General features: G+C 44.5%; 1 protein-coding gene across 4 annotated transcripts in view; it reads left to right on the plus strand.

The window, feature by feature from the left end:
* Nucleotides 1-25,315, plus strand: part of LOC104328839 (solute carrier family 4 member 11) — a 109,100-nt gene that overhangs the window by 53,259 nt on the left and 30,526 nt on the right. For 3 of the 4 annotated variants that reach the window (XM_075420261.1, XM_075420259.1, XM_075420262.1), the window contains exons 5-10: nucleotides 80-311; nucleotides 959-1,021; nucleotides 1,552-1,633; nucleotides 11,372-11,495; nucleotides 14,787-14,993; nucleotides 19,996-20,080. In XM_075420261.1, the coding sequence (XP_075276376.1) occupies nucleotides 80-311; nucleotides 959-1,021; nucleotides 1,552-1,633; nucleotides 11,372-11,495; nucleotides 14,787-14,993; nucleotides 19,996-20,080 (793 nt within the window). The remainder of the gene's footprint in view (nucleotides 1-79; nucleotides 312-958; nucleotides 1,022-1,551; nucleotides 1,634-11,371; nucleotides 11,496-14,786; nucleotides 14,994-19,995; nucleotides 20,081-25,315) is intronic. The other variant, XM_075420260.1, reaches the window with a different exon arrangement.

Consider the following 25,315-nt stretch of genomic DNA (forward strand, 5'->3'; position numbering starts at 1 on the left):
TGTGAACTACACAATCCTAGTCCTTTGCTGTTAGGTATTCTGTACAGCTGTCTAACGCTCTGACCTCTTCTTCTCACAGTACCTGAAATTAAAGAATTTTGAGGAGGAAGTCAGAGCCCACAGAGACCTGGATGGGTTCTTGGCCAGAGCCAGCATCATCCTTGATGAAGCGGCCACCTCCTTGGATGATGTTCTTCGAGAGATGCTGAAACACTTTGCTGAAGATCCTGAGAACATGGAGCCAAGCTGCAACTTTGAAAAAATCATGAGCACTTTATTCACAGATTCAGGGACCCCACGAGAAGGGAACGGTAATCAACTCTTGATTTGCTTTTGCCTGTGGGTTGCTGTTATGTTGTCATCCTTTCCACTGGTGATGTGTTGAACACACTACTGTGTGGTCCCCAGACTTGCATGTTGCATGTCATATGTGACACTGGGTTTATTTTTCCAAGTCACTCAGGCTGAAGGGTCTTGTGTCTCTGGGGTTTTCATGTTTTGGTGGAGTCTTGCCCCTGTTTCATTAAGATGAAGCATTAGTGGCGTTCTCTGGGGTGAGAAGTCTTACAGCACTGGAGTGTCTCGTCTGTTTGGACCTATGAGGTGTGCTTGTCCTCAGACAAGTGTCCGATGCTTTTCAGTGAGACACTTGCTGGTGTCCCTTCAGAAATGTCTCCTTTGCCTTGTGATTCTCCATCTGACTTCACACAGACTGGGGAAGTTTGACTGCTTTGGATGAATAATTGGTTGGGGAGGGCTGAGCCTTTGTGTTGCTCCCAGCCCACTGGAAGGGATGAGAGATGCTTTGTTTTCCCTCAAACTCAACTAGGGCAGCCCTGGCCAACGTTGTTGGCTCACGTGTCACCTTAAGCTATCAGCAAATGTCATAGCATAGTCTAAAACACTACTTTTTAGCCCAAGATGTAAAGAAGCTTAACTAAGCGTTGTTTCTCTGTAGGCACCCATGATGTTTCAGAGTCAACAGGAATGAATATACAAACATGTACATCGCACCTCAAATGTAACTGTCACTGTTTAACAGATATGTCAAGTCCTGAGCATGTAGTAAGCATGTTCATGCTTTGGTTACTTCTTGCTACCTGTCTTAGAGCTTCGCATTTATAATCTCTTTAATTTAGGCTTTCTGCCAATAAAGAAAAACTAAGCAATGCCATAAAATAATCGGAAAACAGTAGTTAGGAAGAGGGGGAGAAAGGGCAGGGGAGTCAGAAGATGACACCTCTTCCAGTCCTGTCTGTGTGCGTGTGAATAATGCTAATCTAATGATCTAATATTGCAGTAGGTTGATGCTGGGAGGAGAAAACAGCTGCCTTTCCAAGCTGTGAATAGTTTAAGCAGAGAGTTCAAAAGCATCAAGACAAATGTTTCCATCTTTCTCTGTTGTCACCCCCCACCCTTGCATCAATCCACTGTGCAGATAAATAAGTATGCTTAGTATTAGTATTCCGCTTCCATTTGAAAGGAAATGTTATTTGCAGTTGCGAACCAAGCGTGGACAGCCTGTAATGTTTCCCTCTCTTCTTTTCCTAGTTCACCTCTTATCAGATACAATTCAAGGGGTCACAGCGACAGTCACAGGGGTGCAGTATCAGCAGTCCTGGCTCTGTATCATGTAAGTACCTGGGTTAGATCAGCAGAATCTACTGGCTGCTCGAAACTCGTAACTTTTCCTGCTGCTGGGAAGAATAGCAGACCAGAGTGCGCCCTTGGAAGTCAAGATGGTGATGCCCTCTCCATCCATCCTGACCTGTGGGATCTCAGTCTTGGCACTGGGCTGCTCCTTTATGCAAATGGACAAGCAGTAACCTGAGCAGAGATGACCACAGTCTCTACAGGTTATTAAGCTCTTGGATGCTATCGAAATCTGGTGTTAACAGCTAAGAAGGCTGAAAAAAATCTGGGCCAGAAAATGCTAATTACTGAGAAATGTTAATGAGAGGAACTTCTGAAAGGGGTAAGCAAACTGGTTCATGGGCAACTTTGCCTGCCAAAGTCTGGGAACTTCTACCAAAAGTTTTCTTACATCCTTTGATGAAAACATCTAAACTTTGTAACTGAAAATTGAAGTCAGAACTTCTGACACTGTTTAGACACTGAGTACTTTGAGAATAAATTCAGACACTGATTAATTGTCAACATCGCTAAACATTGGAGCAGATCCTTAAGACAGCAAGGACTCTGTCACCTGGGATTTATGAGACATGGTGGCTTCACTGCAGCTTCCACTTGACCAAAACTGGGTTTTGAAATTGTCTCAGTCTAGCATGTTGGGCAAGCCAAGCTGTCCCTTCACAGAAGAAGGCCAGAACCTGAGTCCCTGGGCCAACCAAAGCAATGCATATGCATATTGCAGGCTCTAAGTTGTCAAGAAATATGTTAATTCCCAGTGAAATTACTCAGATATGTTGGATAGGTGAGTATCTATTGGGAAGTGCATGCACATACTTTAGCCTTCACAGCCAGTTTATGAGGACAACTGTCATAAGAGCTTTCTTTTTACTAGCAGTTCTTTTATCCTCTGCTTATGGCTGGAAAAAAATGTAGAGTGTTCTGCCTTGGAAACAGATGATTTAAAGAAACCTAACAAAACCCCTTAAAAAAAAGAAATGCCAAACACCAAGAAACAATACCCACTACTACCACCACCACCTTGTTTCTAATGTCTTACGAAAGAGGAAGATGTGGTGTCTCTGTAAAAAGGGAGCTACTGCATATTAGGGCTCTGTTCTGTGAAAGAAGTGAACTGGATGGTGCCTGTGCTGCGTGTGCTGCTCTCACTTCTACTCTTACGCCAGGCGTGTACAGAGCAGCTTGCACAAAGAAGAAAATTAGTTTGTACAGTAAAATGGTCTTTCTTTGGAGGTTCTCCTTCCCCTCTACACTGCCCTAGTAAGGCCTCATCTAGAGTACTGTGTCTTGAACTGGGCAGCCCAGAACTGGAAAGATGAAGAGCTACTGGAGAGAGTCCAGCGCAGGGCTACAAGGATGATGAGGGGACTGGAACATCTCTCCTACGAGGAGAGGTTGAGGGAACTGGGCTTGTTCAACCTGAAGAGAAGGCTGCGAGGGGACCTAATAAATGCTTACAAATATCTGAAGGGTGGGTCTCAGGAGGATGGGGCCAAGCTCTTTTCAGTGGTGCCCAGTGACAGGACAAGGGGCAATGGGCACAAACTGAGGCACAGGAAGTTCCGTCTGAACATGAGGAAGAATTTCTTCCCTCTGAGGGTGACGGAGCCCTGGCCCAGGCTGCCCAGGGAGGTTGTGGAGTCTCCTTCTCTGGAGATATTCAAGACCCGCCTGGACAAGGTCCTGCGCAGCTTGCTGTAGGTGACCCTGCTTCAGCAGGAGGGTTGGACTAGATGACCCACAGAGGTCCCTTCCAACCCCTACTATTCTGTGATTCTGTACTGATCAACCAAGAGGGCTTTTGAACAGTTTTCTCCTCTTTGAATGCCATAGGTAGGATAACAGCCATACGAATATGTACATCCCGCTCTAGGAAACGGTAGAAGCTTCTGCTGTGGCGTGTGACATGGCTCTATGGAGGGCTTTGGGGAGAGCGTTGACTTAATAGCAGATGATTTCTAGAGGTCACAGTACAAATGATGTGATTATTGTACATGAAGCTGAAAGGGTAGGTTCAGCCTTTTATGTAGCAAGTGTGCCAAAGCTTTAAATGCATCCATATGAGTAATACTAGTTTCCATGACAGGACATGATTTGAAAAATAAGCTTACAGCCTGAAGGTGTCTTGTGCAAAACTTTCCTTGTTTCTTCCTTTTGTTACTCTGAAGAGGGAGAAGAAAGTGGTGGGAAAGCAGTGATGTGTTATTAACTATAATTATCTAATTATTGCACTGTATTTCTGCTGTAGCTATTGTGCAACAGATTGTGAACCATATTTTTAGATCTTGCATTTTTCTTGAAGTCAGATTGCAAAACAACTTCCAAAACTCTGAAGTAAAGGGATTTATTGATGAAAAGCTTTTCTGTAGGAATGGGAGGAACCTTTAAGATGTCTGCTGTTCTTTATCCTTGCATTTAGTCTATGCTCTTTGCTAAATTTTAAATTAGCACTGCTTCTTTTTGTGCACCTTGACTAACTTTTTATTCCTAGTGGATGAGATAGGCTGGAGTATCGCGGTAGGATAATATTAATGAGGAAGACAAGCTCAGAGATATGGTTTTGATAGTGCTGCTTCCGCATTGATTTTGAGGGGGTATATTAAAGCCTAAATTAGCTTAAAGACAAAAAAAAAAAACAACTTGCATAGGATTTTTACTGAGTTGTGCAGAGCCTGGCTGCAGGAGAACATCCCTAATGGACACAAAAATTTGATTCCCTCTCTTCTGTGCTGCAGAGAGGGCTGCTCTTTCTTATCTGACATCCTCTGTAGATGAAGATGGGTGGGGAACACCTAGGGTGAAACGGCTACTCTGCTTCTGTTGGAACTGGTGCTTTCCTGACAGTTTCAGGTCTATTGAACCACCAGCAAGGTCAGAGGTACCATGTGGATCTGGACTTACAGCCACATGATGGGGAAAAAAGTATTGGGGAATTGAAGGTATCAAGGTTTGAACGTTCCACTGAAGTCCAGGAAAACAACTGGCTTCTGATTCACAGTAGGCTTTAGGGGGTTGTTTTGGTGACCAAAACCTGGTCTTGCTGAAGCCATACCAGGGTACATAAGCTTGTGGAAACCTTGAGACCCCTTCATTAAAATTCTGTATAGCTGCGAGTAGCACGATACTGAATGCTTCACTAACCAGCAGTCTTCAGCTCTGGAACAATGAAGGTTGATAGGTGTTTGTGTATGTGATAGTTTTCTAACTAGAAAACAAATATTCAGAGTTACAGATTAGCTGCATTAGTCAAGGAGACAATACCTTAGAAACCATGGACACAACATTTTTTCCTATTCATAGCATCTGACAGAACAGCAAGACACAAACTGGAATGGGGATCTCTTGCTGCTTCACTGTGAGGCTGCTGGTTGATTGTTTCATTAGAGAATTCAGGATGAGGAATAGCAAGACCTGTCCCAGAGCAGGGAGTGCTGGGAGTGCTGAACTGTTATCCTCAGACTTAATCAGCTGTTTAGCATGAGGAAGCTCTGCTGTTGGTAGGAGCTTAGGGGAGGTGCTTTGGTGGTACTCCAGCATGCAGTGACTATGGCAGGTAGATGTACTGCTAGGAGGGTGCTTGGAGTTCCCCACAACCAGCTAGACCCGCCATGATGCAGAGCCTGGAGGGGATGAACCGGATGCTTTGTGTGTCTAGATCAGGAAGGGTGGGGAAGAAGCCCCTATGAGAGTTATTGGTTTTGGTGTTGCACAGCCTTGTGGTTCAAAAAGTCCAAGGAAGCCTTCCCCCCCTGCCAGTCCCCCCATCCAGTGGACAGTATATGGAGAACTGGCTCTCATCACAAGCCGAGTCCTATCACACCAAATTGCTTCTTTCACTGTCTGACAAATGGAGATGCAAATGCCTATTTTAATTTTATTTTTTTTCCCTTGGAGTGAAGGATACCTAAGGCTAAGGATGTTAAAGTAACTGTTAACTGACTGCTAGTGGATCTCTCTCCTGGGTGTCCTTCTAGGAGAAATACCAGCTGTGTGGGTTATCGAACAAATGCTGCCTGAGCTGAGAGGAATTCCCCAGGCATCACAGTTTCCAGACTATATTCTTCTTGCCAGGAGATACATAAATACAATTGCTTTCTTCCAGAGCTGAATCCTTAGAAAAATATGAAAGCAAGCTGCTTCGTAGTCTGGATTGAGTTAGGTGAGGAGCCATCTCCTTTGGCTGCATTGATAAGGCACATGGGTTGGTGAAGGACTTACTTTCAGTGCATTCACTGATTTGCTAAAGCTGTTTTAACAGGCAAAGCAGATGAAAAAAGCCACTCTGAAAGGAAAGAGTGGTTTATTGGTTTGTGTGCTCCGTGTTGCTATAAAATCGCTTACTCTGCTACAGGGTTGTCATTGCAGGGATTCCTGTGGAGGAGTTTAACTCGGAAGAACCAAGGTAGCCTTTCAAAACACAGGTGTTGTGAGGTTACTTTGGATCTCAAGCAAGACTGCTGTTCAAATAAAGTTGAAGAGTAGTAACTTCTCGGATTTAAGGTGTAGCTAGCTGATGGTTGTGTGAAACATGTTACTGATGGATCTCAACAAAAGTAAAAGCAAAGCTTATTTCACGTGTTTAAGAATTTGTCCAGACCCAGAGGCTTGTGGGTCTGTAGACAAGCCACGTTGCTTCAGGTTTAGGTGTTGAACAGACTTCAAATAGGGATGCTTCAGTTACTGTATATTCCTCAGAGTAGTGCCTCTTCTTTCAATAAGCAAAATGGGATGCTATGGAAAATCAAACAGTTTGACTGTTTAAAACAAATATTATCCTTTAGAAGAATGATTACAAGATTTGGAGTCTTGTAAACAAGAGCCTCTTCTCCAAGGCTTTCAACTGTCATCTCTCAGGTGTTCTTTGTGTTCGAAGCACTGATGAATTTTCTTTTAAGTGCCTGTAGCCACCCTTGCTGGGCTGTCCCTGGTTATGCTGGAGAGCTTAAGCTGTTGCAGGTGCTGCATTATGAAAAGGAGTTCTCCAATTCAAACCCTTCATTAGCAAGTTGGGTCCCAAAGGAGATCTGTTGGAGAGAAGGATGACTTGTTGCAGTGCCTACAGCATGTGTACAGGGAGGAGGAGATGTCTCCTTATGCATGGACTTATAGGAAATGCTTTCCCCTAGAGAGATTAACTGCTAGAGAGGCTGGGTCTTTCTGGAGCCCAGCGGAGCGCATTTACCAGTCCGAAACGACATCCAGCTTGGAGCGACTTTGTTGCTGAAACAACCCTGTGCCAAGCTGCGGGCGAGCTGGCTTGCTGGTCACAGCTTCATTCCTCGCTTGCAAATTCTGGTTTCTGAAAGCTTGTGCCTGGAGCTGCTCCGCGGAGGAAGATTGATTTGCAGTGGATGAGAACAAGAAGTGTCATTGTTGTTCTGCGTCGGGACAGGCAAAGGCTGGCTAGCTGATTACCTCTGCTGGGCACTTTTTCTTACTGCAGGGGATAATTTGTTTCTGAATTAACTTCCTTTCTTGCCCTGTTAAAAGAGGGTTTCTGTTTCTCTTGGGTCTCCATAGTTTGACCCTTTTTATGATATGTTTGAGAAATGTGTTATTACTCTAAGATCTGGGGTGTGGGGCAGACCTGTGGCGTGTGTGCCTCGGTGCATCGGTGATTTTTGGTGGAGCGTTGCCAGTTCTCACCATCCGAGTGGCTCGCTCAGCGCCGCTAGATATGCAGCCTGGAAAGTGAGCACAGCGAAGCAGGAATGCGTGCTATAATTTAAATGTCCTTTTTATGAGCTCAATTATTGGAGAATCGAGATAAAATTGCTGAGAACCCAACCTGGCGTCTCATTAAATCATAGCCCAGCAATTCCTTGTGTGACTAATACTGGGTGAAAATAGATTTTTCAGCTTGTTGGCCAAACCAAAGGAGAATCAAATTTAGCTCAGTTTGAACCAAAAGGGAACTTGGAGGCTTTGGCCAAACCAGACTTTATTTAGAGTCAGCTGAAAATGTCTTGCTAGTTCTCAGGTTTTTTTGGGATTTGGCTATTTACCCTTTGTATTTTTTTTTTTTCTTAGTGGAACTTAAGTGCTACTTGGAAAAAAAGTTGCTGTATTTTGAAAGTGGCTCTCCTCTTGGTCTGAGCTATAAGTTTTACCTGCAGTCTTGCGTAACTTGGGATTTCTCCATGTGAACCAAATAACTTTTGCTTTGTCCTGTGCAAATATTTGCACAAGTCTAGCAGGCACTACAGTTTTGGTTTGTATTGTATTTGTACCTGTATTCTGGAATTAAAACAAAATTGGGATCTGCAAGTGCTGCAGCAGGGAATAGGATTTGAATCAGCTAAATAATGGCTTAAATTTGAAGAAAAAATTGATGCTGAATGATGCATGGGCAGGAGTGACTTGGCCTTGCACTAAAAGTACCCAGACACCTCTTGTTTTTTTTTATTCCCCTCCAAATAAACAGAGCAGAGCGAGACCAAGCTTGGTGCAGATGAGGCTGTGTTGTGCACGAGGGCACTGTTTCTCCCCACTATGCAGCAATGCTCAGGTGCATTCAGCCTTCTCTGTGGCACCTTTTTAAATCTGGTTTACCCTCACAAAACCAACTCAGCCTGATTTGTGAAGATATTACTGACTTTAGTTTGTGTCCGTGCGGTGACCTAAACTAGGCTGGAGATTCTTCACTCGGTGTTACTGGTGTGATACTGGGATTCAGATGCATGTGTCAATGCCAACAGAGTTTCTTACAGAAGAGTTGGAAAAAAAAGTCTTATAGGTGAGAGGTCTCAAACTCCAGCTCTGAATAAAACTATTCCAGATAAAAAATGAGTAATGACGACAGTGGGTTTCTCAGTGTCTTGTGGATGTGCTCAGTGTTGCTAGATTTTACTGCCTAAGCACTGTGAAATCCTCTTTTTGCACACTTTCGTGGTTCCTCAAGGTAAGGAAATAGTAGACTCCTGATTTAGAGAAACACAAAGTTTTGGTGTCGCTGCCAGAAAAACTAGGTTGCATGTGAAAGCAATTCAGTAATGAAGAGTAGCCTTTTAGAGTCAAATTGTCCCCTCCATATCCAAGAAGCTCTTGAGCTGAAATAATGTAGACCTGTGGACTGGCACTGTTGGCAGGACTGTTGTCTCTGGAAAGCACAGCCTTAGAGACAAGTTACTGGAGCTGAAACAGAACCCTGTTGCTTCAGGGAGAAAGCTAGCTACAGACAAACACGTGGCTTAATTATTGCACTATATAATAGATTTATTTTTTTTTTCCAGATAACTTGCTATATTGCAACATGACTTCACGTATTGCAGCTAGGGGAGCAGGGCTTCTGTATGTTGGCTTTCTTGCCTTGGGTAGGAGCAAACTGAAATTCTGGGGGTTTCTGATGAGGTTTTGGTTCTTGGATTTACTCAAGTGGGGTGGCTTTTTGCAAGGTTTTGGTTCTTGTATTTACTCAAGCAGGGTGGGAGCAGGCAAGCAGGTACTGCTGAGCAGCGCTGCTGAGACTTGGCTGGTAACTCGTACCTCCACACAATACATATAAACTAATATTCATGTGCATGCCTTGGTATCCTGCCCCACTTCAGGCTCTTGAGTACGTGCTGGTGTGACCAGCCCTTACACCTGTAGTATGTTTTTTCTGGCTGTGCTTTGCACTTCAGTAGTTTCTTGCTAGGTCAGGTACTGCCATGGTTGGAAAGGGATGATGTCTGGAAAGTGTTAGTGCAGCTCTGAGCAGTAGGTGTCCAATACCTCCTTCTGGCCCTCACTGGAGTAGAAATGATGTTCAGACTGCCCAGAAAGCCTTCCTTCCAACTAATCGGTGAGCTCAACAGCTGAGGTATGAAAATGCCTTGGTATTTTCAGAGTGCAGAATAAGGGTCGTTTTTGCTAACAGCGTGTTAACTGTTCACTGTTGTTGACCCCTTCAGGTGGATGAAGTTGAGAGAACTGAAGGTGTTGGGCCACTTGAAGGTTCTCCTGTTAGTTTGAAGCCCAGAGTTCGTGTATTTTGCCCATTAACTTGTTGAACTGTAACACAAGGAGACTTCTATGCTGTCCAGCCACAGCAGGATTGCTGCTGAGGGCTTTAATTTGCTTGTGAAAACCACTGTTGTCAGTGCTCATTTGATCCCTTGGGAGGGAAGGACAAGGATTGTTACAGATTTAAACTATGGGTTTAGTTGAGAAGATAGCTTGCGCTCTATTTTCAATTACTTTAGAAGAGATTTATTCCTAACCCTAGGACCTGCCTTTATCTTTCTCTCTTCCAAAGCTGATTCAAGTAGAAAAAGGACAAGGGGCTGTGCTGGAGGGGAGTTAGCAGATAAATGAAATGCTGTCATCTTACTCATGAACTATATTGTTCTAATTAAGCTGTTTGGTCTCAGACAAGTGCCTTTGTCAGATTAATTTGAGTAAGTAGGCTGCTTCCAATCTCTGATCAGGAAGTCAAAAGAAGAAAATACTTGGTGTGATTTTTTTTGTACGCAAGTTATTAAGAACTTCATAGAAAATCTAAAGTGCTCCTGACTAGTACATCTCCCGTCAAAGCTCTTCAGGAGCCATTACTGGAATGACCTTCAGGGTGCATGGCCATTGGAATAAATCTTGAAAGGAAAGAGATGGGCTAGGATTACAGGAGAGAAGTTAGAGGAGAGATGAATCCTATTATAGAGGACTGATAGGTGCTTGCTAGATGAATAAAAGGGAGCAAGCATTCTAAGTGACTTGGAACCAGAAAAAAGAAGAAAGAAAAAAAAAAAATCACTCTGAGGTAGGAAAACATACTTCCATACCTCTTTCAACAGCCAAAACCTGTGTACATATCTTACTAGTGCTTTTCAGAAGAGCTGAGAAGTAGTAGGTGGCTTTGATGGGAACAGGAGAGCTGCAGTCCAGGCTGGTGTTAACCTCCTCCTGCAACTGCACCAAGCCACTTTGCTGCAGGAAAAATGATGGCTGTCCAGATCGCTGCTCTGTTTAAATATCCCAGGGTGGAAACAGAGCTGGTCTCTCATGGCCTCCAAATATGGTCTCTGTGTTTTTCAAACAAATTGTGGCTAGTTATTGTTGTGGGAGTCAAACAGCCATCGCGTGCCTAGCAGGGCTGGCTGCATTGCAGACAAGGATTTCCCTCTGAGCAGTAATTCTGCCTGCTGCAGCCTCAGTAGATCTTGAGAGAGGAGGGCAGCTTGGTTTCTGTAACACACCTTCCCCAGAAAGGGGAAAAATAACAGCGGAGAGCAAATAGGGAAAGCCGTCTAAATGGAGAGACTTGCCCAAGGCAAAAGAAGCGGAAACATGCTGGTTTGGCATCTTGCCTTAATGTTTCCAATAAAGCACTTTGGGAGATCAGGTGAAATGAAATGAAGTTTAAACTACTTCCCAGTAATGTAGGTGTCGGGTTTTTTCAAAGAGGGAGTTTTTTGTAGAATCTTCTGTAGCACTGCAAGTAGTAGGAACGTTGCATTCTTTCTTTTGATTTCTTGGCTATCAAAAAGCAGATGGGGAGGAGGAAGAATACACCTTGAAATCTTGAAAGTTATTTCTCACAAAATCAAATTCTGCAAAAGAGCTGGCAGAATTGGGCTAACAGCAACTTAAAGTCACTGTTTAAGACTTCAGAAGTGACTCTTTCAGAACCAATAACATTTTGTGCTTCTCTAAGTCGAAATGTGTGTTTATAAGCCTTGCACACCAGGAAACAGCATGCCATGTGTCATAGTGCCATGTATAACGATACCCTCTTCCTTGACAGTTGCACTATAAAGTCCCTTCAGCGACGTCACGTTTGCATCAGCCGCCTGGAGAGGCCTCAAAATTGGGGTGAAAACTCCTGCGAAGTGAGATTTGTGATATTAGTTCTGGCTCCTCCTAAAATGGTGAGTATTGGGCGCTCGTTTGCTCTGGTGCTTCAGAGGGTTCTTCCAGATTGCTTTTCCTTGGTCTCCTTCTAGGGTTAATGACAATGTATTATTTTAAAAACATAATGGGATGTGAAAAGGCCTGGGATCTTCCCAGCAGCGGTCAAAATGGTTTATACTATGTGTCTGTGAGGGGTAGATTAGTCAGCTGTGTCTTCGTCTCACGGAGAATGGTCTCTAGCCTGACTGGGAGGAGAACACTGCAGATCAAGTGTGCCTGTAGTCACCATACGCTTTTTGCTAAAGCTACTGCCGTGATGTACGTAATACTCCACAGATTCCCCTCCTCCAACTTCACCAGTTTAGCTACTATCTTTAGAGGTAAGGAATGCTGTTCCTTGTTAAAGCTGTGCTTGTGAAGGGCTCTTTCGAGTCTGCAGCTGGTGCCCCACTGCGAAGGTCTGAGTTGCTTCCCAGCGACCTCTCTTGATGGGACTGACAGTTATGCTGCAGATGTGGTTGCAGCAGTTGTAGATGGACTGATGTAAGTAAGAGGGAGGTGTAGTTTTGTGAGCTCTATTGTAGTATGGGCAAGACTATTTGGGACCAGGGGTGCTTGTAAGGTCGGACTGTGCTGAGGTCCTTTGGGATGTGTTTTCATAGCTTTTGGCACTTGAAACAGCAAGGTTAAATCTTGTTTAAGTGTACTAATAGTTCTTTGGTGTAGACAAGGCCAGCAAATGACATAGGAGTACACACTGACTGCAATATCACGAGGGGCATCAAGGTCAATTGGGAATCACCGTCCTGTCTTCCTAGAAAGCTCTGGCTTGATCAAGATGGTGTTCTGCTAGCTAATGGTTGAACAGTTCAAAGCTCAAGACCTTTTCACACCAAAGCTGGCTGTTTACACCTTGGGGCTACTAGGTCTGTGTTGCTGGGAGGTGCTGGAGAGGTTGGGGACCTTGTCTGGAGCGGGACATATCCTGATTCAATTTCCTGGCTTCAATGCTGTCTGTGTGACCTTGGGACCTTCTAGTCTGGTTTGTCTGTCTCCTCCCCTCCTCCGCCACCACCCTTGTTTAAATGGAAATACTGGTGTTTCCTTATTTCCCAGGATTTCTGGCAAATCTTTCCCAACTGAGCAGTTCAATGCTTTTGGCATAGATTTCAAACCCAGCAGGCTGAAAACATATTGATGTTCCTTATGAAAAGCAGCAGGCAAACAACTGAACCTGCGCGCGACTGCATTGATCTCTCTTTCATTGTATGGCAATTCGCTTATCTCCAGCCAGCTACGTGCAAAGCACCCAGCAAACAGCTCTGCATCCGCTTGTATCCTGAAAGTTTGCGATTCCAATGGACAGCATCAAATTGAGGAAAGGGAGTGGAGGCCCAGCAGAGCTGCAGTTGCCAATATGCTTTTTATTTTAAATTAGTTTATCAAGCCAGCTCTAAGTACGCATTTCTGGTACAGCAGTTAAAATAATTAACCTGCTGACAGTAACAGATTAAATGAGCCTTGCTTGGGGGGAGGAGAAAAAAGCCCAGAAAACGGGCATCTGTTGTGGTGAGGAATCCAGTTCATTTGCCATCTGTAATACGGAGGTTGGAAAAAAACCTGGGTTCTCTTGCAAATCTCTGCGCTCCTCCTCCAAACTGTTCATCTCTCTGGGAAAGATGGGTTAGAATAGGAAAGCAAAGAAAGGGAGCAGGGTTGGGCCACTTGAAGTAACACTTTACAGCACTCATCAAAGTGGACCACAGCTGTCCAAGGACCCGTGCTTCTTAAGGGTGAAAGGAGAAGCTTCCCCTGTGATGGCAAATCCAGGCTGGTTCAGTCTGCAACGACCAAGCTTACAAACTGTAAAAGCAATTCCCGGAGCAGATTATCTTCACTTAAATCCAAACCCTTCCCTAGAAACTTCAGTGGAACATGTCCTAGCAAGCATGTCTGAAGGGACATCTGCTGTGACAGAAAGAGGGTGATGGAAGAGAGGTGGAGGCAGGGCAGTGCGAGTGATGGAGCAAGTACGGTGTTAGTGATGACTTTGGGACTAGTGCAGTGCCACCCACGTGCTTCTGCGTCAAGCAGCGCTGAATTATTTGGTTGTGTTCATGAAGAAATTGTTCATCTGCTTGGTTATGAATCATGAAAACTAGTTCAGCTCAATCACATATGCTCGCTACTACTTTTCACGGTAGTGTGAGCAGCTTGGAGGCTGTCCAAAGGAGGGTGGTTGTTTGGGTGTCTCTAGCAGTTGCTGCACGATGAGTGTTGAGTGTAGCTAAGGCGGGGGGGATAAAACTTTGCATCAAAAGGAGCTCTTAAAGAGCTATGATTTTGCATAACTTTGCTTTGGCAAGTATCTTACCTGTCCTGACCAAAGCAGTACAAGCAGATGAGCAGGTCAGGATTTGCAGAGCTTGGAGCTGGTGGGTTTGTGCAGGGACAGAGAGCTCAGTCTACTATTCCCTTTGTATCTGATTTCCAAGATACTTGGAGAAATAGAAAAGTGGGCTTGGATACTATTGAAGCTGGACGCTCCAAGAATCAGATCTGTGGCTCACAGAAATGTTAAAGCCTGCAAATAGACACTTGTTCCTTATTCATGTTTGCAAGTCCCCTGTCCCTTCTTAAGCATTTAGTGAAGATGGACAGTGCTGCTTGTGTGCATGCTCAGCTGCTGCTTTCCTATGCTTTCTTCTGTGCCAGCAGTTACTTTAGCTGGGAGCTCTAAATCGCCAATTGTGCTGCCAGAATTGCCCCAGAGAGGCCAACTGAATGGAGTTTTAATGCCCAGAAAATAGGAAGCTGATGAAATGGATATGCACAACAATCTCAGTCTTCTGGAAAAGATATCGGGATGCTTCTGCCTTGCATGAACCTTAACCACAGTGTCTTTCCACCTCAGCAGCAGTAATGCTGAGATGCTGTAGGATAGCAAAGACTCTTATTTGTTTAGTCTTAGCAGCCTTGACGGGAGACCAGGAATAAAATGTGTGCTTAGCATGATTTAACTTTGGCTCAAGTCCTGGGCAGTTGATCAAGTAAGACTGATCAGTGCTTCTGGTCAGGGCCTGTATGTCAAGGCCTCAGCAGGATCCTGCTGTGGTTGGTGTGTTCATCTGCAATAGCTTCCACATGTGCCTTTCTCCACTGGGTGTCTCTGGGGTCCTGGAAGCCAGGCAGCTTGCGCTTCAGATAGTGCCCAATGGGGTAAATCAGTGGTTTCACATTTTGGAAGGGAAAGAAAATAGTTTTACAAGGGTTTTCTCTGTCTGTCTTTTTTTTCTTCTTCTATTCAGAAAAGTACTAAAACTGCCACAGAAGTGGGCAGGACCTTTGCCACGATGTTTTCGGACATAACCTTTCGGCAGAAACTCCTAGAAACCAAAACCGAAGAGGAGTTCAAGGAAGCCTTAGTCCACCAACGGCACTTACTGACAGTGGTGAATCAGAGACCCTCAGCAATGAGCGATGGGCACAAGTCGCATGGTCCTAAGCCACTCAAGGTAAGGCTGGCCAACATCTGCCATGCCACTGCTCAGTGGTGTCCAAATGCATTAATGCAAGGGGTTTCGGGTAAGGAGATGAAGCCTTTGTGCTGCTCGCATCCATTGGGCTTTCCTAGCAAGCATGAGGTTTCTAGAAACAGCTGCTGTCTGTGTCTGCCTTCCTCAGCTCCTGCTGTAAATCAGAGCCAAAACACTTCAAAAAGGCAGGTGCTGAAGGGATGCAGGACAGTAGGGGCTTGAAATGGTTACAGGATTTTGATTCCAGATGCTTAGTCAAGGGTGGGATTAATGGATCACTGTGCATTGTCGGTCATAGACAATCAGAAGTCTATGAAGGAAGTTGCTGCTTGTCTTTCCCGCAGCAAAAAGACTTCTTGGCCATCCCTGTATGGTAATTTCACTTGGAAGTTGTCTGTCAGTATTTGGCCTGGCTTCTCCCTGTTTGATCTGTAGCTCTGTAAAATGGTACTTGCTTTGTACTTTAGAGTTTGAGGGAAATGCTGTAACTCTGCTTTCTTTTCTGGAATTTCCTGTGTATTGGTCATTGCTTTGCTTTTCCGTTCAGAAATTCATTCTTTATCCAGACAGCATACCTGAAAAACAAACTGTGCCATCTCTAACTTGCTGCTCCTGTCCCTGAATTACAAATAACCTTAAGGCTTTGGGTTGCCTACACTGCAGAAGCTAGTTATCACATTTTTTTTTTTCCTGGAATAGACTTAAGGGATTTCAATCTGGACATCTGGAAATGAGCAAAGCTCATGTTTTGCCTGCAGAAGCCTCTTGCCTATAGGTAGTGCTTTGAACTTCCCTAGACTCCATACCTGATCTTAAGTTTGCAGAACAAGTCCTGAAATCCTCTTTCAACCCAGGTCATTCAGAGTGTTGGTGTTCAGAGTAGATACAGTAATGTAATTTGGGTAAAGTAGGTTTAACCCTTTGCACTTGGTCTTTCAAAGGAGTTTTTGTTAGAGCAGTTGAAATCTCTGGCTCTGTCTGCTGTTAAATCTAGCCCTTTTGAAATGTCCAGAGAGGATTTTACGCTCTGTGGTTTGGCGAGCAGGGGGGCTGGGTGCAACACGGAGCTTGTAGGTGTTGGCTCTGAGGAGTGGTGGTTCCTACCTGCCTCGCTGGACAAGCAGACTTGGCCAGGCAGACTTCTGACAGCTCTGAGCCATTGCTGTAGACAGCGACGCTTGTTTCTTTGTGCTTCCTCTTGGCATTGACCATTTTTGGTCTGGATTTGGTAAATTGTTGTTTTTGAAATGTTACATCCCTCAGCTCTTGGGAGACGCAGCCTGTGTAGTAGTAACTCTGCTTTCTCATGTCTCCTGAAAGAAGCTGTCCGCCACCCTGCCTTGCCAGCATAGACCTTAAGAACTGAGATGGGGATTTCTTTTCCTGGCGAGCAAAGATTTGCCTGGAGAAGTGAGGTTGATTCGAGATCATAGCCTGCATTCCTCAGTTCCTGCAAGAGCCATCTCCAGCAGCATCTCCTCCCCCTCTGCATGCCCTGTGCCACAGCCTCCTGGAAAGGAAGCATTTAATATGAGCACAAACTCATGTGAGACCAGGGGTGTAATTTCAACCTGTGAACCACCTCCGGCGAAATAAATAACCCTAATCCGGAGCCACTGTACTGTTACAAGTGAGCCCTCAGGAGGGGGCAGGAGGATAAAGTCTCTTGATAGCATGAAAAATTGCCTCCTGCCTCTCTTCTTCCCTTGGTCCTGCAGCAATGAGGGAGAAAGGGGCCTCAAATGCTCTGTGTGAGAGCGGGATTTTTGCAAGTGCTCATTTATACCTCTGCTAAAATACTGAAGGGGACAGGACAGTTGCATACCACGCTGTGCCTACAGTACAGTTGGTTTGCTTTGGCTCATCTCGGAGGATTATTTAGGCAAGGCTACATACTCAGTCACAATTAAGTCAGCCTGAAATCCTCTTGTTTACTGAGGCATCTAATTGTGATTTTATTCGTGGAGGAGCCGCTAACAGTTGTGATGTTTTCTGGCTGTGATTTTTGTGTCTGTTCAATACCTGCTTGGATTTGCTGAAAGGGCTGGGCTATGTCGGCTCAGCATTGGCAGGAGGGAGGATAGTGTGTGTCCCTGGTCTATGCAAAATTGTTGGTTTTGCCCCCCAGTACTTTAGGGGAGGACTGAGAAAGGGTTGGTGTTGTTGGACCAGATATTTTCTGTTTGGCTGTGTAACTCATAGTGCTGGTTTAGCCTCTAACCCAAACAGTGGTTGTTTATGGCAAGAGACTTGACTAAAATGGACAGTAGAAAATTCATTAACTTCCTCTAGGATTTTTTTTGTGCATGTGCTCCTCTTGCTGCTCTTTTTCCCTTCGTGTTAGGAACAACACAGGCAAAACACTGCAACAACTTGCAGAAGAAGAGAGTAGGAGACTGAACGAGGGTTTGGTGCTGGGTACCTGAGCTGTGGTTCTTGAAGGCTAATAAGGATGCAGGGGATGCAGCTCTGGGAAAGAAAGGCCTTCTGCATAAGGGCGCCTAGTACCAGGATGTTAAATCAAAAAGATGACAGGGCTGTGAGAGAGGTGCCACCACGAACAGCAGTGGAAAGCTAATGGGTCTGCCAAACTTCACCCACTGAAGGAGAAGGAATCGGGGAATGGCAGTCCAGGAAACTCCCTGCACTGGAGCGTATGAGGAAGCAGATGAGAAAGGGCAAGTATGAAGTGTCAGCCTTGTCCTTCCCAAGATTTCTGGAAACCTCATGAGGTGCAAGCTCAGAAGATGGCAGGAGGCAAGGACCAGACTGAAATGTGTCTGGAGTAGAGTTAGACAATGAAGACGCATGGTGGATAGGTTGGAGGATAAAAGTAAAACTAAAGGGCAGTAACTTCAGAGGTCAATAAACTTGGTCTTTTATCTCCTCAGTGCAACCCAAGTTGAGTATGAGGTTAGTAGAGCAGAGAGGAAAGTTGAGGAGGCTTAGCCATACAGGAGAAACAGCTTTCCCCATACTTAGCCACTGATGAGATTTGGCTTGACATCCCCACTCCCCATCCCCGGCTAAACTTGCACATGTGCAAGAAATAAATGCAGGAAGGAATCAGGGGGGTCTCAAGCATAACCCATTGGCTACCTGTTCTCTCAAAATTGTCTGTGTGCCTTGGGGGACAAGAGGTTAGGCAGAGATTTTCTCCTCTTCATGCTCACCACTGTCTATGAACAGGTAATGTGCATGAGTGCCCCTTCCCACCCCACCCCACGCTCAGCCCTGGGCCAGCAGCATCATTCCCGGAAGATGAGATGCCCCAAGCATCGTTTTCCCTGTACTTGCTGCAGCGAGACAAGTAAACATATTAGTCATTGAAGCTATTGTGATTCTCTGGCTGACTTGTGCCTTCAGGAATGTCTTTCTGGGGGGGGGGGGAAATTAAATTGCTTTTCAAGTGCATATGGCTTTGATGTCCAAATATGGTTTAAGCTCATAGCTTTTTTGGAAGTGCTTAAAATGCAGGTGTTGTGCTGGTGTCTGCAGCCTCTTCATCCTGACTGTTCAGGTTAGAGAGTTGAAACTGTCCGAAAGCAATACAGGTGTACTGACAAAATGCAACAGCATTCACTCAGCTAGCCGAAACGTGAGATGTCATAGTCGCTGATACAGGAGCTGGTCCTCTGAGGTATCTTTTGCACCCCAAACCCTAGTGTTTGCCATTCCCAGTGTATTGCTTCTAAAGGAGAGGTTTCCTTGTTGCGTTTTACTCATGGCTCTGATCTTCCAGGCGCTGCATGGCGACTGAGTCCCATGAGAAAAGGCAAAGCTGTGTGTAGCCTGTGAAACGAGCCCTGTGGTGTCAAGTCCTTTCTAAAGCAGTAGTTCTTATCAGTTTCCACAAAAACCAGCTAAAGGAAGGTGGGCACGCTGTTTTGAGATGGTCTGTTGGGGTACATTTTGGATCTGTGGTTGCTTCACCACCCTCTTACACTCTCTAGCAGAGGTTATAAGTCTGTGTCTAGTTCTGCAACAAGCATATGAAATGGTTTGGATGAGACAGCTGGTGTAATTAGCACTGTATAAAGGTGCATTTGATTTTCGGAGTAGTGTATATTCTGAGTTGAGGATAACAGGAAAAAAAATCTGACAGGTGCCTCATTTGCAAGTGTTGCCTGCTCTGATGCTTTCCATGTGCTTTCCGTAAGGATGTAGTTGTGAGAATTGGGATGCTGTAAGTCAATAGCAGCTGTCACGTATTTCTGAACAGCTCCTTGTTGCCTGTGGTGTGCACCAGATCGTAGAAACAATCACACTGCACCTTGCAGGCCCCCAAGCTAGAGAGAAAAGGAAATGTGTTGGGTTTTTGAAACTTTCAGTGGTCTTACTGTCTGTTAATGGGCAGGAATTGCGGTTTGGTTATGTGAAGTTATTCTAGCTGGTTCTCTTTTTGATGGAGTTTGAGGCATAGACAGTCTTTGTTCCCTTATTACATCCGTTTGAGGTCTCCCTTTTCAGTGGCAATGCCAAGGAGTGGAGCGCTTGCGGGGGATTCCCTTTTGGAGGCTTCACGCGGATTTGGGGGAAGAGTTTTTCCAGTGGCATCTAAAGAAAAAAGCTTGCTGGAGGGGCGAGGAAGGCTTCTCTGACGTGATGTTTACCCCATGGGTAGGCAGACACTACCCAGCACCCCAAGATCTAATCCTGCTGTTGGCCAGGGTGTTTCCAGTGAGTCGCTTCCACACTGTGCATCAACTCCCTCACCTGCAAAGCAGGGTTGCAGATATGAAGGGGGGGCAGGAAGGGAAGGAAGGGTGGAAAGCAGGGTGGTCTTGGGGATGTCTTCTTTTACAATGCTTTTAAGGATATAAATTGAAGTGCGAAGAGTTTATTTTTATTATCATTACAAAATCTGAATGCCCTATTCAAAATGACCAGTTTTTCTCCTGTTGGTATTGAATAAGGAGGTTAATCTCTTTAACAATACATGAGCCTTTAAACTGACACAGCACTTCCTTCCTTTCTTTAGTTGTATGAGTTTCTCAATGTTGGCAAGGGGATTTCTGATGACATTGCACGAAGATTTCCAGTGTACGCTTTGGACTTCACTGACGGTATGTTGGCCAATGTTTATGAAAGCGTTGGCCTGATTTTGAATTTTTGTGATGCGATGTCCTGTTTACAGTGTGCATTGAATGTGTTCTTTGATATGTGTAACAATCCTCCTATTTCTTATTTAAAAGAGTATTTTGACAAAACCCTACAAATAGGCAGCGTGGCGCACTATAGAATCTTGTGGTGCTTCCTTAATGAAGATGCTAGCTGTATGTAGATGAGGATTTTATTTTTTATTAAGCAATGAGGCGATTAAATGGATTGATTTGTTGTCATGTGTAAGCACAGATCAACTCATTGCAACCTAATTAGTCATTGCTGGCCTAATAGGCCCTTTCTGCTGTCTTTGCAAACCAGCATTGATAGCAATTATGGTGATGTGAGAATTGAGAATGCTTAAACCAAATCTGAGCTGCAGTAACTTCGGGTCGGTGCTTTTTAAAAACAGGATATAGCTTGCCTGCTGTAGCCAGATCAGGGGAGCGGCAGTACAGTGTTTATATAGAGCCCCAGGTTTCAGGCTGTATATAGCTCCCACAACGGCCGTGTTGGTTTTAAGAGTCACTTTCTCCCTTCTTCCTTTCAAATTTTCACTTTCAGAGCTTCTTAAAGGCCGTGAAAAGTCTCCAGGGCAAACCATAATTACGGAGCCTCAACCTGACATCAAAATACGTTCTGTTTCTTACAGCTTACTGGGGAGTTGGTTAATGTATTCAAGTATGAAATCCAAAAAGTTTGCATAAAACAAAGATGTAGAGTGTAGGCAGAAAGAATCTTGGGGCTGAGATTCTCATGGGGCGTACCTGAGCCCTGTTTTGTAGACGAATATTCAGGTGCAAAGCCACCTTCCATGGCAGCTTAGGCACGAAAGCAAGCTTTGGCACGGTGTGGATGTGTGTCCTCCACCATGTATTGACAAGGATGGTCAGCACCAGCAGAGGAGCACAGCAATCAGCTGTTGGCTGCTTGGCTGAAGGAGATGCCATGTGTCTGGGGAAGCAGCCAAATAGCTGCTTCTCACAAAGATCCAGCTTTGTCGACTGGGAACACTTCACCCACCACAATGACTTTTGTAGTTAGTGCTATCCACTCTGGGGAGAACAAAATGGGATGAGATGCTGGCTTAGCACAGTGATGGAGTGCTGGATGCTTTCTCCAGGTGCTTTGTAACTGCTGGGAAGAAACTATTTTGAGGAAGCTTGAGGTGAAAGGAGGGCAGGCTCCGCTTGCAGTCAAGCTACTGCTATGTTCTCTGGGGACTGAGGGTATGTTGAGGAGAGAGAGGGACAAGAAATTGTTTTCAGGGTAGCAGCAAGGAGTCTGATAAAATGGAAGAAAATACTTCTTGGCATGCAGATCGTTGGCATCAGATCTGGCAGCGGACTTCAGCTCCTAATCTGGACACCTCTGGATTGGGTTCAGGGCACTTCGTCTATATGGTTGTTGCTTTGTAGGGTGCTGTCAGAGTCTTAACTTTTCGTTATAAGGGGATACTGGAGCACTTCAGAAGGGAATTGCCACAGGACTGCTGTTCAGGAAGAAGCATCCTGTGTGGGGACCCATGTGCATCTCAAGACAGAGCGGTGTCTGCTTGCTCCACCTGTAGCTCAATGCACACACAGTGGTCCATGCTCCCTCTTAGCCCTGGTGCTGTCAGCAGTAGGTATCCATGAACCAATGTACAGAGCAGATTATGCTTGGCCCGAAGAAGGTGCTGGGATTGACTAGCTTGAAAGAACTGTTCCCTTGGTTTTATCTTCACTGAATGGTGAAATACTGTCGTAGCGAGAATCCAGCTTTACAAATACTCCAGAAAAATGGCTTTTGTATAAAATGCAAGTATAAGTTAAAAAGTATCAGTGTGGTGTTATATAACTTCTGGGGGGTGGAAGATGCAGAAATGAGCCAAGTGAGACTCAAGAACTGCTGCAGCTCATGTGTGGAGTACTTGCCTTAGGAGCAGTTATGCTCTTTCAAATAGAATAAGGGGAAAAGAGGATTTTAAAAACCTATGTATATTAGTGTGTGCCATTTCTTCCCTGAGACAAGAAGTTAGGATGAATTCTTTAAGGATCTGCGTGGAATGAAAACCAGATGGAGCATAAAGCATCTGCCATAAACCACCGAGACTGAAGGTGATCAGGAATGTGAAATTCCTGGACCATTTCAAAGCAGCAGTGTACCAGAACATTGGGGATTTGAGCTATCCAAGTATGTGCGCTCCAGACAACCACACGTGCATCATCAAAAGAGCTCTGAATTACAAAGATGCCTTTTTGGAATGGTTGGAGTGTCTAAATCCTCAATCTGAGAAGCATCCTGGTGTTTTGGTTTAGACAGATAAACCGATTAAGGGTAGGGTGATAAATAATAAGGTTTTGTAGGGCCAGCAAATGTTTTGTCAGTTGGACATTTGTGGGATTGGTTGTCTTCACACACTGCACGGAGTTGGCCACTAAATTATCCTTAACCATCATGATTTTGGGAGAGGAATGAAAGGAATCCTGTTTCCCTGTTTTTTCTTTTTTTCCTCCGGATTAGGAGTTTGTCAGCTTCAGGTCAACTTTGGACTGTAGCAGTCTTGTGCATTTTACCAAACATGCAAGGATCAAGGAAGAGCTTTCTAAACTCTTGCTCTAGGACTTTAGTGGTATGGATGGTTTGTAATAGGTGTCTTCCAGCAGGAGCATCTGAAGATGAAGAATGGGATTATGCTGAATTTAAGAACACCTGTAACTTTAAAGAAAAGTTAGGATTAACACAATTTGGCATGTAGTATCCTCTTAATGACTAAAACCTTTGTTTATGGGATTCTGCTTTCTTGAAAAAAAGTTTGTGCAGAACTGATGTTGTCAAATAGGCTCAAAACGTGTGTATCAATATCTTTAAAATTCAGTCAGACTATAGGAGCTTCCTGAATATTTTTGCTTTGAGGCTGTTTGAATGAAGGAGGAATTCTGCCTGGACTCAGCTACAAGTTTCCTGAAACCCCTTGAAGTTGCTACCCTTATTCTTCAGTCTGTATTTTCTGTTACAATACAGAAGAATAAACATTTACAAAGGTAGTGCCTGGAGTGCCTGTGGGGGAAATTTGAGGTAGCTGAGATTTTTATGATAAGCTTCGATGTTATGTTCTGCCATATCCCTTCACCTCTTGGGGATGGAGGGTGAAGGGAAGAGAGGAGAGGTGAGGTTTATTTTGTTTCCTCCAGTTTTCCTTGACGTGTGTCCTGGGCTTGTGGCCATGGTGGGTGGATAGTTCAGCTGGAGATGTGGGTTCCTCCCTCTCCTTGGTCATGCAGAGGGTCCTGAACCAGCTCTTAAGAGCAAGGCAACTGCATCTGGTGGCAGCATCCTTGGGATTTGGTTGTGGTGTTTTGCAGGAAGGAGGTTTCCAAAGCTCCTTGTAACGCAGGCATGTTTAGAAGGAAGGCTTGAAGGCACTGGGAAAATGGGATTTGAAAGGGAAGTTTTGTCTTGCTGGTTGTCTAAGATAGCACAGAGCTTAAACCTGCTAAAATGTTGACTGTGGATTGGCTGTGGCACGTGCAAAATCTTTGACTCTCCCACCTGGCTGCACTGGCCACCTTGCTTGGCAGGATTGCCTTCCTGAGGGAGGAGTAAAAAATAAAGGGATTGCAGATAGTCTTTTTCCTTCTCTTCAGTGCCTCTGCTGCCCTAGGTTAGATGATGGCGTAGCTCCTGCATCACTCTGCAGCCCTTCATTCCTAAATATCACCTGGGTGCAGAAGTCCAACGGCCGCTTGAAGACTGACTTGTTGGATGCTTTGGGGCATCATGACCTGGGTTTGTAGCTAAGATGCTTTGGAAGTTTCTCTTTGTGTCAGCGGTGGATGGGAATGCATTGAAGATACATAAAAACATTTTGTTTTGCCTGTGGGTGTTTGCTTCCAAGAAGCTAGTACTTCATGGCAAATGGGATGAAAGGAACAAGAGAAGGGAAAGCTCTGAGCCCTTGATTTGTTTCTTCATACTTCTCTAGTCTCGGCATATGCTTGGCTTCTCTGCTCCAAAATCAGTAAGAGTGGATTTCCTTTTCCAGCGAAGTTCTGAGTCTCACTTGTACTGTGATTTACTCTTCACAGGACTTTAGGGAAGATTTATCTTCTGTTCATTTTCTGTTCATCTGCAGAGTCCAGCAGCTACTAACTTAATTAAAGGTCAGCTTGACAGCATTATCAGAAGTTTGTAACGCTTTGAGTTTTTATGGCTCAAAACCTATGAACAGATATTCTTACTGTGTATTTTTACCATTGAGAGGTGATTTTTTTTGTTGTTTTTTAAATTAGGGCTGTAATAGAGACATCCTTGCTGCTGTGCTGCAGATCAGTATAATTAAGCTTGTTTTGCATTGGATATTTCAGAGAATTGGTAAAGAACATTAATAGTCAGACATTTCATAGAATGTCCATCTGTCTCGATTTTGATTCAGTAAATGTACAATTAGTAGACTTAAGGAGCTCTAGTCCCAGTCTCTGGCTCTCTTGGTCATTGACTTATTGATGCAGAATACCAAGCAAAGTGAGGCCAGCAATGCTGCAGCTATCTCTGAACCTCTAACCTTCTCTTTAAAAACTATGACACTTCAGAAATTCAGGCAAGTAAAATAGAACTGTCACGTTGATGAACATAATTGCTTCCCATTTCAATGTGTAGATGTACCTTAATTTTAAAGGATTGCTTCTGTAATAGTCAGCTACTCAAATTTCACAGCTGGACCGAGAGTTGATTTTCTGCTACAAATTTACATCATGCAGTTGGAGTGACACATTTTTCAATGGCTTTATGAGCCTGCTGCAGATGAAATGCCATCATAATGCAGCCCGTCTTCTTTCAAATGAACTAATGTCAGTCCCTGGGTTGCAAATAGACCCTGAAAATGTTTAGCCAGATGTTGACTTCAAAAAGGTAAAAGGTAAATTGTGGAGAACGCTGGATTTTAGTGTTTGTCTCAAGTGAATCTGTGTAAGGAGGCAGTATTTGCTCATGTTTGTAACTGCAATTAGAGTGATTAATCATGTTTGTGAAAGGGTACATTTAATCTAGTGTAGTTATTGTCTCTTAAGTGAATTTTGCCCACCAGTAGGGATTCTTTGCTCCTTGGGTCTCATGTGGCTGATCGTGGACTAAAGAAAGTACTGCTTTGTACTGGAAGTCTTGGACCCAGCCGGGACGTGGCATAAGGACCTCCATGAGCAGCAAGGACTCCTGAT

This window comes from Opisthocomus hoazin, chromosome 5 (genome assembly GCF_030867145.1).
Source record: "Opisthocomus hoazin isolate bOpiHoa1 chromosome 5, bOpiHoa1.hap1, whole genome shotgun sequence".
In the NCBI taxonomy this organism is placed as follows: domain Eukaryota; kingdom Metazoa; phylum Chordata; class Aves; order Opisthocomiformes; family Opisthocomidae; genus Opisthocomus; species Opisthocomus hoazin.